The sequence below is a fragment of the Salminus brasiliensis genome, chromosome 15 (assembly GCF_030463535.1).
Source record: "Salminus brasiliensis chromosome 15, fSalBra1.hap2, whole genome shotgun sequence".
Taxonomy (NCBI): Eukaryota; Metazoa; Chordata; class Actinopteri; order Characiformes; family Bryconidae; genus Salminus; species Salminus brasiliensis.
This window is the reverse complement of record NC_132892.1, coordinates 3,171,386-3,186,615: the sequence shown is the minus strand read 5'-3', so window position 1 is coordinate 3,186,615 and position 15,230 is coordinate 3,171,386. Positions and strand designations below refer to the sequence as shown.

At 46.7% G+C, this 15,230-nt stretch overlaps 1 protein-coding gene across 1 annotated transcript in view; it reads right to left on the bottom strand.

Annotated features, from left to right (window-relative positions):
- pard3ba (par-3 family cell polarity regulator beta a) overlaps positions 1-15,230 on the bottom strand; it is a 167,434-nt gene that overhangs the window by 44,741 nt on the left and 107,463 nt on the right. Inside the window, exons 17-18 of the mRNA XM_072656724.1 lie at positions 11,094-11,309; positions 8,159-8,351 (exon numbers count right to left, since the gene is read on the bottom strand). Of these exons, the coding sequence (XP_072512825.1) occupies positions 8,159-8,351; positions 11,094-11,309 (409 nt within the window). The remainder of the gene's footprint in view (positions 1-8,158; positions 8,352-11,093; positions 11,310-15,230) is intronic.

The window sequence follows — 15,230 nt, the reverse complement described above, 5'->3', positions numbered from 1 at the left end:
TAAATAAATAAATAAGTACTTTAATTAAGCGTTAACGTTTTGAAAAACTAAAAAAAAAAAAGAAAAGTGAGTGTGAGTGCTGCAACATACCCAGGTGGTGTTGCCCTCCCGCCGCTTATTAGCAGTAATGTCATGATGTCTAAAGCTGCCATTTTAAGTCCACTCTATGATGCAATTCACAAAAGACCCGGTGCAACTCTCCGGGTCCTGCTAAACGCTGAAAGTTAGCAGCGACAAAGTTTGGCTAAAGTTCCTCTTTCCCTCTGAAATGACTGACAACCCCCACTTTAAAAGCCTATTTAAACACGTCACGAGCGTTAAGTCTCAAAAGTGAAACCCTAATGAAGCCATCCTTGACAAACAAACAGCGAGGAGACGGCCTGCCACGACCAATTAAGTTCGCCGGGCCCATGAATACATTCATGAGCGCGTTTGCCTTGATTCTGAATGCTGTGTGTATTTTTAGCCCGTTGACGCTTGACTGACAGGACACATCTGCACGGCTAAATGAGGAAATCATGGCGGGATTTGGGGACAGTTCGAGAAGCGGGTTTTAATATGCGCTCTGTCCGAGGCTGCGCCGAGCGATAGCGCTAACAAGTTTAGCGTCTCTCACCCAAATGGGAAAATTCCTCCCAGGATGCGAGCAAACATGCGGCCTCGGTGGCAACAGCATGCCGTCGAACACGCTTTGAGGGATGCCACCCCCATGCCTTACTTGTCGGATTTGATTTTTCCATCAAATCCGACTAGAGAAGCTTCCCAGACGGGACGGCACAGGCCAGACGTATGCAGCAGCATTAGCTTTAGCATGCACGCTTACGGCATGCAAAATCCCTGCAAGCAGGCTGTAGAAAACACCTTGTTCATCGCAGGCGGCGGTCTGCAGGATTGCTGAAGGCCTGTCGGCGGACGGGAGGCTGCACCTCAAGGTCGCACGTTCACCAAGGCGAGCGAAACACCGTGGCAGGCTTGACATTATAAAGGCCGCCGATATATAATTGGTGACACGGAGGCGTTGTAAATGTGGTCGGTATGAGGAAGGGGTTATTATGGGGTTTATGAGCTGTGGAACTCCACGCTCTAATTCATGCCACTGTTCATGCCTCTCCGTGGGGCTGTAACTTGTGGGTCTGGGCTCTGTAGAAAAGGAGCAGGTAGATTACAACAGAAAAGGCCTTTGTCCTTGCAGAGCAGTGGCCTGTAGGCATGCTGGTCATATCTGTCGAACCGGCCCAAATATGTATTTATTCATACGTCATCAAACTACTATATCACGGTTAACGAAACCTTCCGAAAACCTTGTGGAAATCTGTTTGTCCGAAACCTTCTTAACTTCAGTGGAATCAATGGAGGTCAAAGTAAAGGCCAGAGCATACCGACTAACCAGCACCTGATAATGGGAACAACCACTAGCGAGACGCCATGGCATGGACTAAGGTCTTAGATGATGGAAGGTCTTCATCCACAGTTGCTCGTCCATTGCTCTGTACCACTCGCCAGAGTCGCCGTCGGTCCCATCTGGCATCAGTGACCTATGGGGCACCATTCTCTGTACACCTTCACTACGGCAGCTCTAGAAAATCCCATGCAGTTAGTGGTTTCTGAGATGCCACCACCCTTAGCCCACTGTCACGGTCATGGGTGTCACAGATGCCACGTGATGCCAGGGTTTGCTCCATGTATAAGCGATAAATAAGCGAGCACACCAGTCAGTTGTAGCAGAGTGCAGAACGATCGCCATGGGCAAAGGATGGGATAATAGAGTACAGAAAGTGAAAGGTGGTAGAATCTTGAAAACCACTTACTTCCTGGGATGCTCTAGAGTCGACGTAAACGTCTCGCACATTGAGTGCCTCCCAACGGCATAACAGTGGTGCCCCATGGGCCACTGATGCCAGAGAAGTATTGAGTACTGATATGACCATGTATTGCTGATGACACTTCTTAAAAATGTAAAACATGTGAGGGTGAAGACCAACACAAGCCCCCCTCCGACACCTGTGCAGCCCGCCAACTCCAACTCCTGCCGCCGATACAACATCCCCAGGCAACCAGCGCCGCATACTTGGCCAGCAGACGCCAGTGGTGGCCAGCGTCGCACTGGAGCGATGTGGGGAGAGAGAGCCATCTACCCACCCTGGAGAGAGCAAGGCAAATTGCCGACGGACAGCAGCATGACCGGGACTCGAACAAGCAGTCCTGTGGTCATAGTGACAGCGCCCAATTCTGCTGGACCACTCTGGGCCCATTTCAGTGTCCTTTATGCAATGTTTCCATGTGGCCAGACTTCTGCTCTGCACGGCTGTGGAGTAAATCTGCCTGGCTGCAGGCTGGTGAGTAATACCCGTTCCTCTTTCTGTCTCAAAGATCGCTGCTTCCCATCATGAGGTCATCTGGGTCAAGCCTTCGTTTCCAGGACATATAAAACACAGATGATTCTGTTTGTTGGCGAGGGTTTAAATGACGATGCCGTGGAAAGGCCAATACAATACCTCAGCTTTGGAGATTAGTGGATTTGAAGGGAAGCTCTTACAGCTTTTCCTGGCATCTCACGCTAAACAGACATCCGTGTTAGAATCCAGGTCAGTCCAGCAGCAACGCTACAGATTAAACATATGAGACCGTTTAATGTGGTCAATCCTCTCCTGTGCGATAGCAGCACTGGGATGACCCAGAGGAGGACTGCTCCCCCTCTTTTGGAGTCTTGGTTCCTTTTGGAGGTTCTTCCTCATGCTCCCAGAGTTTTTCTTCTTTTGAGTCTTAGTGGTTCCTCCTTAATGCTCTTAGGGAGTTCCTCACTTTGACTCTTGGATCTTCTATGTGGTTCTTCTTTATTCTCCTTTCTTGGTTCCTCTCAGTGGTTCCGCTCAATGGTTCCTACTCATGCTCTTAGAGGTTCTTCTTTGCTTACTCCAATGCTTCTTCTACAAGCTTTAAGATACTTTTCCTTTTGAGTCTTGGTTCCTTTCAGTAGTTCTTCTTCATACTCTGAGAGAGTTTCCTCTTTTGAGTCTTGGTTCCTCTCATTGGTTCTCAGTCATGCTCTCACAGTCGTTTTCCTCATAGGTTTTGGTTCTTCTCTGTGGTTTTTGTTCTTGGTTCTTGTTCACCTTTGTCCTGGTTCGCCCTGGTTCCTCTCAGTGAATGTTCCTCATGCTCTTCCTTAAGAGTCTTGGTTCCAGTCAGTGTTTCTTCTTCACGTTCTTTAGGAATTGTTCATTTCTTGGTCTTGGTACCTCTCAATGTTTTGCCCTTATGTTTTTAGGGATGTTTACCTGTGGAGTCTTGGTTCTTCTGAGTGCTTCTTCTTCTGGTTCTTTTTTTTTAAGGAAAGTTCTCATTTGGAAATTGGTCCCTCTCTGTAAACGTTCCTTATGCATATAGTGTGTTTTACCTCTAGGAGTCTTGGTGCCTCTCAGTGTTCCTTCATCATGTTCTTAGGACATTGATCCTTTTGGGTCTTGGTTCCTCTCTGTGTTCCATCATGTTCTTAGGAAATTGATCCTTTTGGGTCTTGGTTCCTCTCAGTGTTCCTTCATCATGTTCTTAGGAAATTTATCCTTTTGGATCTTGGTTCCTCTCGGTGTTCCTTCATCATGTTCTTAGGAAATTTATCCTTTTGGATCTTGGTTCCTCTCGGTGTTCCTTCATCATGTTCTTAGGAAATTTATCCTTTTGGATCTTGGTTCCTCTCGGTGTTTCTTCATCATGTTCTTAGGAAATTGATCCTTTTGGGTCTTGTTTCCTCTCTGTGTTCCATCATGTTCTTAGGAAATTTATCCTTTTGGGTCTTGGTTCCTCTCGGTGTTCCTTCATCATGTTCTTAGGAAATTTATCCTTTTGGATCTTGGTTCCTCTCGGTGTTTCTTCATCATGTTCTTAGGAAATTGATCCTTTTGGGTCTTGGTTCCTCTCTGTGTTCCATCATGTTCCTAGGGAAGAGTTCCTTTTGGGTCTTGGTTCCTCTTATTGTTCCTTATGTTTTAGGGATGTTTACCTTTGGAGTTTTAGATCCTCTGAGTGCTTCTTACTCTTACTCAGCTGCAATAAAATGTTTTCCCTCTAGGAGTCTTGGTTCCAGTCAGTGTTTCTTCATCATTTTCTTAGAGAACTGTTCCTTTTGGGGTCTTGGTTCCTCTCAGTGGTTCTTGCTCATCCTTCTAGGGAGCTTGAATGGGTTGTGGGTTGTGGCCCCACATTTCTATAAGGCCATTTTGGGACAATCTGCCATTAAAAAAAAGTGCTACACAAAGAGAACCTTTCTGAAATAGACTCTCGAGCTCAGGTTTAATGTACTGCAGCTGGACGTAAACAAGTCAGATACACTCTGGCATGCCTAATTGCAAAAGTGACGTGAGAGCATCTACAGCAGCAGAATTCTAAGCATCCAAAATGTCGTGAATCCAATCACAAACTCGAGCCACTGACATCCGAGACGTGCCGGAAACTTCTGCGGAATGCAGCGTATTTCTGTACGGAAAGCTGCAGGATTTCAGGAAGTGCAAAATTAAGTAAATTAAAGTATCATCTCCATTTCAGCCCATCACAGATTACTGTCACAACCCTCAGCCCTCTTGTAAACAAGCTCCATAACCTAAGCTGCACAAGCCCCAGCTCGGCCGGACTAAACCATAATCTGCCTCTGCGACATGACACCAGCCTGACGGATCCCGGGCAGAAGCGTAACGGCCGTGCTAATGGGCTTGAGGTCAAGTCGGATTTGGTTTACTTCCCAACTGGGGCGCTGGGCGGCAATGGCAGCGAATGGATTTGTAAACAGAGGATGAGTGTGCATGCTTTTATGTCGGAAAAGCCATGACACAGTGGTTGTGCCTGGATCCGAAGGAGGAGTTGAACGGAGGAGCAAATCGTGACTGTACGTTCCACTGAGCAACAGCAGCACTCTTCTCTTAGTCTGAGGAGGAGGAGGTGCATTTACCATTGCCTCTAGTTTTAAGGGACCCCTGTCTCTTATGATGAACAGGGCATCCAGGGGTAAGAACCTCTTATGTTCTTTATGTCATATGTTAAGATTTATCTACTGCTACCAGTACGCTGCCAGTGAAAGGGAACCTAATGATCTAAAAGAACCATCCATCAGATCATCTACATTACATGTTCCTCTACATGTTTTCCATCATTAAGTGGCCAGTGAGAGGAAGCACAAGGTAGGCATTTCTATTAAAGTGGCCAATGAGAGGAAGCAGACGGCAGGCGTTTCTAATAAAGTGGCCAATGAGAGGAAGCAGAAGGCAGGCGTTTCTAATAAAGTGGCCAGTGAGTGGAAGCATAAGGTAAGCGTTTCTAATAAAGTGGACAAAGAGAGGAAGCACACGGCAGGCGTTTCTAATAAAGCGGCCAGTGAGAGGAAGCACAAGGTAGGTGTTTCTAATAAAGCGGCCAGTGAGAGGAAGCACAAGGTAGGTGTTTCTAATAAAGCGGCCACTGAGAGGAAGTACAGGGGAGGAGTTTCTAATAAAGTGGCCAGTGAGAGGAAGCTCAATGTAGGTGTTTCTAATAAAGTGGCCAGTGTGAGGAAGCACAAGGTAGGCGTTTCTAATAAAGCAGCCAATGAGAGGAAGCTCAATGTAGGTCTTTCTAATTAAGTGGCCAGTGAGTGGACGTACAGGGGAGGTGTTTCCAATAAAGTGACCAGTAAGTGTTTAACAGAAAAGGCAAGGGGTCACACAATGGAATCTGCAACCACGGCTTCAAAGTCCTGCTCCAGCGCCCGATAAACAACCCCTTTACACCCCGCTCAGGAGGAAGAAAGGAAATTACCCAGCTGCAATTTGTTCTGCTACATCATTACCCACCGTCCTTCATGGGCCGTGAATTAGTTTCATATGGTTCTCATTTCACTCCTTTTCTCTCTCTCGTTTTTTTGCTTTACCTGCTCCGTGCCCTTAAGCAAAACCGGCTCTGAAGACAAGTAGATTGCGTCTGCTTCGTCACATTATAGCTAATTAAGCCGCGCTTCGCTTTCAGTAATGAGGCAGCCGGCGATATCGGAGCCAGCTTGAGAAGTAAGAATGTGTTTGGAAATGCTGCTAAGGCAGGCGCCTGGCTGCCAGTCCTGCCACCATTAAGTGTTCTTGGCAGGTTCATCAGAAGCGATTGGACGACAGCAGAAATGACACTCGCTGGAGCTGGTAAATAGAAGTGCACTGAGAGAAATGAGCATCGTTGGACGCAGTCACAGAGAGAAGACATCTGTCCACGTTGAGACGAGCTGAAGACGTGAGACATGAGCCGGGCTGAAAGCTTGTGAAGACCGTACGCAAGGCTTTCGTGGTTGGACGAAAGCTGCCGGCTCAAATAATTAACGGAACAGAATTTCCCCAGCTTTAGTAAAAAGGACCTTTCTTTTTAGGACGCTAACGGATGCTAAAGACGTCCCTGGACAGCTGAACATGCCTGAAGGAGCACACTAGCACCTCTTCTCCACTGCAGGCTCAATGTAGGTGTTTCTAATAAAGCGGCCAGTCAGTGGAAGCTCATATAGGTGTTCCTAATAAAGCGGCCAGTCAGTGGAAGCTCATATAGGTGTTTCTAATAAAGCGGCCAGTCAGTGGAAGCTCATATAGGTGTTTCTAATAAAGCGGCCAGTCAGTGGAAGCTCAAAGTAGGTGTTTCTAATAAAGCGGCCAGTCAGTGGAAGCTCAATGTAGGTGTTTCTAATAAAGTGGCCAGTGAGTGGAAGCTTAATGTAGGTGTGTCCAATAAAGCGGCCAGTCAGTAGATGGCCATTAGGACGCTAATGGACGCTAAAGACGTCCCTGGACAGCTGAACATGCTTGAAGGAGTACACTAGCGCCTCTTTTCCACTGCTGGCCCGAATGGTTGCTAAGGTCGCTTGGTTGCTAAGTCCCGTTAGACCGGTTATGGTTTGCTTTTCTATTGGCTGTGCTGCCAAACAGGAAGTGAATTAGTGCTCACACTCTGCGTCTCGTAATGAATCCTCAGTCCTGCACTACAGCTACAAGGCTAACGCTAGCTAGCTAACTTACTGAAGCTGCAATTCATCGTTAGCATTGTGTAACGTAATCTGCATGCATAAACCTCACTGACTCGAGTCTGGGACGACTTCGGCATGCAGTTAGCACTATGCTAACGGATAGCTATAGCCATGGACCTGGTCTCAAATCAAGCACATAGTCCAGCACATGAGCCCTGTAGCACAGGGACCCTGCAACTTGCCTTCAAGCGAGCCGGGCCGTGCTAGCACCGCGCTAGCGATGGTGGACAAGGCCCGTAGCCGACCGACGCATGCTAATCTTTATTATGCTAATGCTATATAATATTAAGCTAATTGGTGATATGGCTTCACCGATTCCAGCCCTGTTTAACGCTCCTCAGCACCGAAGGAAAATGGCGAATGCTACGTCGGCTGTCCGAAAGCCTCCATGGCCGTCTGTATTAACATGCACCCCGCATACAGTCAGTACAGGCCCGCCGGAGATAAGCCAGTCAATCAGAGCTAAAAGTGGCAGGCTTTGTTCCTGCGTGCCCGTGCTGGGGACAACTGCAGAGGTATACTTTTCCATGCCTTTAATTACCATAGTGCAGTAATTACCACTGGGCCTCAGCGTGCAGCTGCGCCAGGGGGCCCAGCCTAATCTTACTAGAGTGCCGTTGCCCTTTCCTTCCATCCTTCCCTGGGTCAGCAGCATGCCTATTTCAAACCTTCGCCGCTTTAAAGCTTCTTAAAAGGATTGGTGGACAAACTCAAGTCCCTGGCAAACCAGCGCTTCCTTGAAGCCATGAAAAATTTCCAATGAATTGATTTCAGCCGCGGCGCTGGACGTTCGGTAATGCGGAAGGAGCCAGTTTAACATGCTGCTACCGGGAAAACCTTGGCACCTGGAGTCATGAGTTATGGAGGAAATTCAGAGTGCAGGTGTTGGGAAAGCAGATTTGAAGGCGAAGACATTAAGAAAGGCCATAGAAGAAGCATTTCTTGACTGAACAACTGGATGCAAAGGTTCTTTACCAAGTTCCTACCAAGGTTCCTCACATCTCTTTTACCAAAACCGCACATTACAGAACCAAAAGGGTTCTCCTATGTAGAACATCTCGCTCAAAGAACCGTCTCTTAAACATATTCTGAAGTGGAAACCTTTCCACTAGGTCACTTAGGTTCTCTTAGGCCTACCTCAACAGTCCAAATCCCTTCTTCTTGGTCTTCTTCTCCTGGTCCTCAGCCACCTCGTCCTTCTTCTTGGCCTTGCTCTTCTTCTCTTTCTTCTTCTTGGTCTTCTTCTTCTTCTCCTTAGCCCCGTCGTCAAACTCTTGGCGCGAGGAGCCGCTAGCTGGAGTGTCTCTGCCAGAGCTGTCGTCCGAGTAATCTAAAAGGACAACGAGAGTCAACTCAGATGGTCAAACAAACAAACGGATGGACAAGCGAACAGGTGACAGACCCTTTCTGAAGGATGAGCTAGCTCACTAGCTTCAGGTCAGGCTGGTTGGGTTAGCTTGACCTTACTACCTAATGCAGCCATTTCTTAAACCTGTTAGGATTAGGGCTGTCTGGTTTACATGGTCAGCAGAAGACTGCGGTCTCACATTGGTCAGTTATTGGACATACTGGGTGTCCTCAAGAGCGAGGTTAGCCTATCTTGAGAAGAGAACATGGATTTCGGCTTTCGACTGGGAATTTCACTGAAGATAAGACCTTTGGAGTTGGACTTGGTCAGGGATTGATGGCCAGGCAGGCCTGGTTAGGTCTTTTAATGTGGTCATCCTGGAGTACCCATGTGAGCACTGGCCCCAAGCAAGGGGACGGGAGGGTACTAGACTAAGAGAGACGAAGAAATATTGTGGTAACCTTTTAAAAGTAGCTGAAAGTCAGGAAGACGGATTCATAAACAGCGGCCAGTTTTAGAGCAGGCCAGCAGAGCCGCTGCCCAGAGCCTGCCTGCCTGCCTGGCCTTCAGAACGGGAGCCGTCCGGCCAACACACACTTTCATTAATGCAGAGCAGATTCTTGGCTCCAGCGTTCAGGCAAGCCTGCCTTTCTTCATTTAGCACCGCAATCTTGGAACATGCCGTACTCGCTCCCCCCCCCCCCCCCCTCCCGCCAGCTCTCGTTTCTCCTTTTATCTGATGATTTTTTTGGGGGGGAGGGAAGAAGCACCATGCAAATGTTTGGGCACCCCACCAGATTTGAGCTCCCATAACCCCAATCAAGGTCCCAGATCTTAACCATTAGCTTGGCTAGGGCTATGGCTTGGTCAGGCAAAGCAAAATTCAGGTTCTTCGGTGTAACACTGTGGAGGAACCATTTTCATCTAAGAAACCTTCTCTTCAAGGTTCCTCAAAGAGCCTTTTAGGAGGTTCCTTCAATGTTTCAAACTGAGGAACCTCCAAAAGTTCCTCGAGGATCTTCTACTTTTAGCTCCAAGATGGCCTTAACGGAAGAGTCCACTAAATTCAGCGTCCCAAGCTTTTGAAAGGAACGCACAAACAAGGCTGATCCTTGGCTGCCCAGGCTGAACGGCACCCTAAGCTTCAGTAAAGGCGCGATCCGTGACCTGCAGGGCTTCTGAAGGAGCTGTTCTGAAGGTCAGGAGAGCTGAAGTGCAGTCGGATGTGCTGGGTAAATACATGTGCGGAGCTATGTGCTCCGGCTAACGCTAACCATGTGTCTGGCACAGCTCGTTCCACTCTTATTCAGATGCACCAGCGGTCCGTCTCGTTAGCCATTCAGCATACACACTTTTCATTAGCGGCTCATTACCGTGATCACTGGGTTCCGCTGTCGCCAATATAAACAAAAAGACCCCCAGAAAACTGCTGCATCAGCACTGAGCCTGTGCTAACGCCATACGGTCACGTGAAGCCTCGTCAGTGTGGAGTAAGTCCCGAACTTCCCACTGACTGGCAAAATAAAGGAAAGGAAGTCAGGTGATTACTGACGACATTCCTTAATCAGTATCCAGTATGAATCTGCAGTGTGTACAGCTTTCACAGCCTGACCGTAATAACTGTGGAGCTATTCGCATCCAGTATCAACCGGCAGTGTAGTTTGTACAGGCTGACTGTAAGAAATAGACACATATATAAATATAAACAAATGATTTAAAACCAGTATGAATCTGCAGTGTTTACAGGTTTTACAGCCTGCCTGTAAAGGAAACCCTGGTGTAATTTGAATCCAGTATGAATCTACAAAGTGTAGCCTTAACAGGATGGATGTAATAATTCAGAACAGCTGAATTTGATTTTGCTGCTGTAAAAACTATATATGGGATAAATAAAGTGATCTATCTATCTATCTATCTATCTATCTATAAGTGTATATAAATGAACGGAATTAAACCAGTATGAATCTGCAGAGTGTAGTTTTGACAGAATGGATGTATTTAATGTAGGTAAATGTACAAAATCAAACCAGTATGAATCTGCAAAGTGTAGTTTTGATAGAATGGATGTAATAAATGTATGTAAATGCAGATTCATACTGGTTTAATTCTGTTCATTTACATACATTTATTACATCCATTCTGTCAAAACTACACTTTGCAGATTCATACTGGTTTAATTCCATTCAAAGTGTTGTTTTGACAGAATGGATGTAATTAATGTATGTAAATGAACAGAATTAATCCAGTATGAATCTGCAGTGTGTACAGGTTTTACAGCCGGACAGTAATAGCTGTGGTTTGATTTGGATCCAGTATGAATCTGCAGTGTTTGTTTACAGTCTGACAGTAAACACTGTGGATTTTACTATTTATTTGACAGTAACTTGTGAAATCCAGTATGAATCTGCAGTGTGTAATTGTCTTACAGTCAGTCAGTAATCATTCTGACGTCGTTTTAATCCAGTATGAATCTTGAGACTTTTTTATACAGCGTCGATCTGGAATGATTTTGAATCCAGTATGAATCTGCAGTGCATGTTTTGTGTAGCATTTTAACTGTGTTTCAACTGCGAAGAGGTTTTAATTCGGTATGAATTGGGAGTGTGTACACTTTTAACAGTGTGACAGTAAGAATTTGGGTGTGTTTTTAATCCAGTATGAATCTGGAGTCTGTGCAGTCTGTTAGCATTATTACACAAATGAACGCTGTGCTCCTGCTCTTACCGTCGTCAGGCTCGGACGGCCCGTCGTAGGACTTGTCGATGGCCTGTCTGAAGCTCATGTTGCAGCCGCGGCCTCTCACCATTTGCACGGCGGGCTTGTGGAAGGGTGCCTCGCTCTTGTTGGCCTCCTCCATGGCTGTCTGCAGGCTCTCCAGAGAGCTGGACTTGTGCAGGCCCAGCGTGGGGCCAACCGGCTGGCCTCTGGATGCCGAGGATGCTGAGGGGTAGGGGGAGGGGTCAGCGAGGGAGGGGTGGGGGGTGGATTGGTGGAAAGGTAGGGTGAGGTGTAGGGAAGAGGGAGAATGGAGGGAGGAGTCAGACTCAGAACACATTGTTTGTGAACGTTTGGATGAGTGTAGGTTGAACGTAAAGGTCAAGAGGAATTGTGGGAAATGCGGGTTACTATGGTAATTTTGGTCTATTATTTAAATTTGTTTACTAAATTGAAAATTGAAGACTGTGCTGGATGGACTGGGGCGTCCAGGAGAAACCTGGACCTAAGCTCTGTTCTTCAGGCTAGCTCACAAGATCTCACCCACCAGCGAGTTAAAAGGGTTAAATCTGTGAAACCTAATTGGACATGGAGTGAAGGTTCTTCAGAAGGTCATTCTCTACAACAAACAGAGTTCCTCAAAGAACCCTCGATAGCGACCTTATTTTTGAAGTGCGGGGCTCTAATAGCCGCCGCGGTCCTCCACAGCTGGGAAGTCGACCTCATGGTGAAAGCGGGAAGAACGTCCACGAAAAAAGGATCTCCAGGCAGGCAGGAGAACGGGGGTGAGGAAGCAGGGCAGGAGAAGCACAACGAATGGGAAGAGGAAGGAGGCGAGGACAAGGAGATGGAGAGCAAAAACGAGCAGGAGAAGAGCCGAGAGCAACGAGAGGAGGAGCAGGAAGGGCAGCAGGCAGGATGCAGGGAGCAGGACGGACCTGCCGGCAAACAGGGAGCGGAGGAGTCCGAGTTCTGGAAAAGGGAGGAGGAGGAGGATCAGGAAGAGAAGAAAAAACAGAGGTACGGTCAAACCGGCATGCAGGGTTGAGTGTGGATGCAACGTTACTGCGGGTTTTACAGAAGGACGACATTCAGGCTAGAAAAAGTAAGTGCTGGAGGTAGGCAGGCAGCCGGCACAACAGTAACTGGTAGACGCTTCCATTAATCCCCCAAAAAGCTGGGCCTGAAACACGCCTACCGCAAGGACGCAGACCGGGTGTAGCAGATCACACGGAGACCCACAGGGCTCTATTTTGGGGCCCATTTACATTTAGATGGCATTTAGCTGACGCTCTTATCCAGGGCGACTTACAAGGTTTCTCGTAATACACAGGAGGGCCAATGCAGTGTTAGGAGTCCGGCTCTGGATAGTAGCGCTATCGGCCTTCCGCCTGCACCGGTTCCCTAGGCTTCAGCACAGCCAACAGGAGGGCAGTTAGCATGTCTGGAAGTCCCTCCAACATGGGAGCAGAAAAGGAGCGGAGCATCTCGGACTGAACCGACTAAGGACTTACAGCACTTACTGACCTTCCTTCTAGGACCTTCCTCTAGATCAACTCCTCCCACTCAGCCCATGTAAACAACATTAGCAACATTAGCAACATTAGCACTGTTAGCGAGCGCCCTGAACACCACAGCTAGCATAAAGACACAGCAGCGTTCTGACATTTGGCCCCACCACCACCACCACCACCGGTTTGCTCCCCCCGTTGACCAGGGACTTGTCTCCACCCCTGCTTTCCACGTACGGCAGGTAGACCCAGGGTTCGAACCAGCGATCCAAAGGTGTTGATTTGACCACTTCTATAGTTTCTGCTCTCTCTGGTTTGGTGTTTTTTGTGCTTGATGATGATGATGATGATGATGATGATGACTTGCATTTTTACCATTTTCACTTCCTTACACATTTAAGTCGTAATAAATGCAGGAGGGTTCGAACTTTTACCCTTTATGTAAGTTCTTCAGGTGTGTGAGTTTGGTTAGATGACCTCCATCTCTATCAGTGTCAGATCAGATGTTTAAATACGGGGATTTCTTTCACATGACCGTACTCAGACCGATATTTATATATATTCATATATAGAGAGAGAATATTTAGCACAGATTTAGTCACAGCTATGTTTGCTAACAGTCCCATTCCACCAGAAGTCGCCTCACTGCTGCAGAGACGATAAACAGATGGCTCGTTCAGGCACACATTCATAAATCAATCAGGAGCGGCCCAACATGGCAGCTTTCAACCTGAACCAACAGCAAACACACGAGCGCGAGAGCGAGAGAGAGAGAGAGAGCGAGCGAGCGAGCGAGAGAGAGAGAGAGAGAGTGTGTGTATAATTTGGAGAAACATTTGATAATTGTCAAAAAGTCTGTAATTGGCAAACTCTCTCTGGCAGACAGATATCTGTATACTGTCATTATCACGCAAGGGGAAAATAATGAGACAAAACAAGCAAACAGCCAACTGCCTCCACACACACACACACACACACACACAGGGGACTTCAGAGACAGTGTGTAGTGAAAACACAGCGCTGGCTGGGCGACAGACACACAAAGACAGAGGAGAGATAAAGAGAGGTAGAGAACACAGGCTGGTGAAGAGCTCCAATGAAGATGCAGCAGCCAGAGGGATAGAGTGTGTGTGTGTGTGTGTGTGTGTGTGTGTGTGTGTGTGAGGGGCAAAATGTCCCCTGAATGATGGAAAATGAGCATTCGCTGACGTCTCATATCAAAGCCTCGTCACCGTTTCTCCACTTTCCACTGGTTTCTCTCCTGATCCAGTTTCTACCGATTCCCACAAGCTAGCCCCGCCAGCCCTACCGCCAGCCCGCCCGCCAGCCCGCCCGCCAGCCCGCCTGCCCTGCTGCTAGCCCAGCGCTACAGCTTCTACACGCTTGGAGGAGAACAGTAACTGTCCAATTCTGTCCAAAGGAGAATAAAGATGCATAAAAAAGAAATAAAACCGTAAAAGAGAAAACAAATACAGAATAAAAAAAACAAGAAAGTAAAGAAATGAAAGAAATAAAAGAAAAATAAATAGAAAAAGAAAAAAGAAAGAAAAAAGAAAAAAGAAAACAAAAGAAAGAACATAAGGACAATTTTAGATAGAAAAAATTAAATTTAGGGAAAAAATAAATGCATTTTTTAAGAAAAAAAAACTAAAGAATGAATAAGAAATAAATAATTTAGAAAGAAAAAAATATAACATTTAGGATTTTTTTTACATTTTGAAATAACAAAAAGAGAGAAAAATAAATTAAATAAAAGAAATAAAATATGGAAAGAAAAAAATGCAAGAAATGTAAAAAAAAAAAGAAATAAACAGAAATAAACAAAAGACAACAAGGAAAACAGGAAAGAAGGCAAATGCAGAACTCAGCTACTGCTAACTGCCCACAGCTTACACAACCCCCCCTGAAAAGCACTGACCAATAGAAGGGGACGCCCAGGAGCAGCTGTACGCCAGCGTCCAGGAGCGTCACCATGCCCAGTGCTGAGGGTCGGCCAGAGGGGTACAAGGCCCTCCAGCACTGGGCTGTGGAACTGCAGTCTCTGGAACGATGGCGCTGCTTTTGGTGCTGGAAATAATCGCTTAGCCTCAGACCCTGACCTCACGATTGCTCTCCTGGCTGAATGCAATCAAACAATCCTCCTCTCGTCGGTTTCTGCAGCAGAGTGGTGCCCGCTCCCTGCTAATACTGTAGGTTTCCACGCTAAAGCCTAACTAATGGAGTGACACTTTCTTGGCTGCCGGCCGCTGGGGAGCATAAACCGGCCTTATTTGGTAGCGCCTGAAGACTAAGAGCGATGTACAGTGTATACAGTACACACTGTCCCATCATAATGATTTTAACACTGACCCTCTGGAGAGCCACCCTCCCACAGATATTATAAACAAGACTGGTCCAAAACCACGGCTCATCATTTGAGCTCGACTGGCTCACTAATACTGTCTGTTCACTGTGTGAGAAGCTCCACAACAGACGAAGAGAGAAAGAAAGAAACACAGACGTGAAAATGAGACGGATACGAAGAAACCAGAGAAGACAGACACAGAGAGCATGAAATATAGAAAATATAGAAAGAAAAAAGCCAAATACATAAAAAGATTACTGCTAAAAATATAGAAAGATACGACAAGAAATA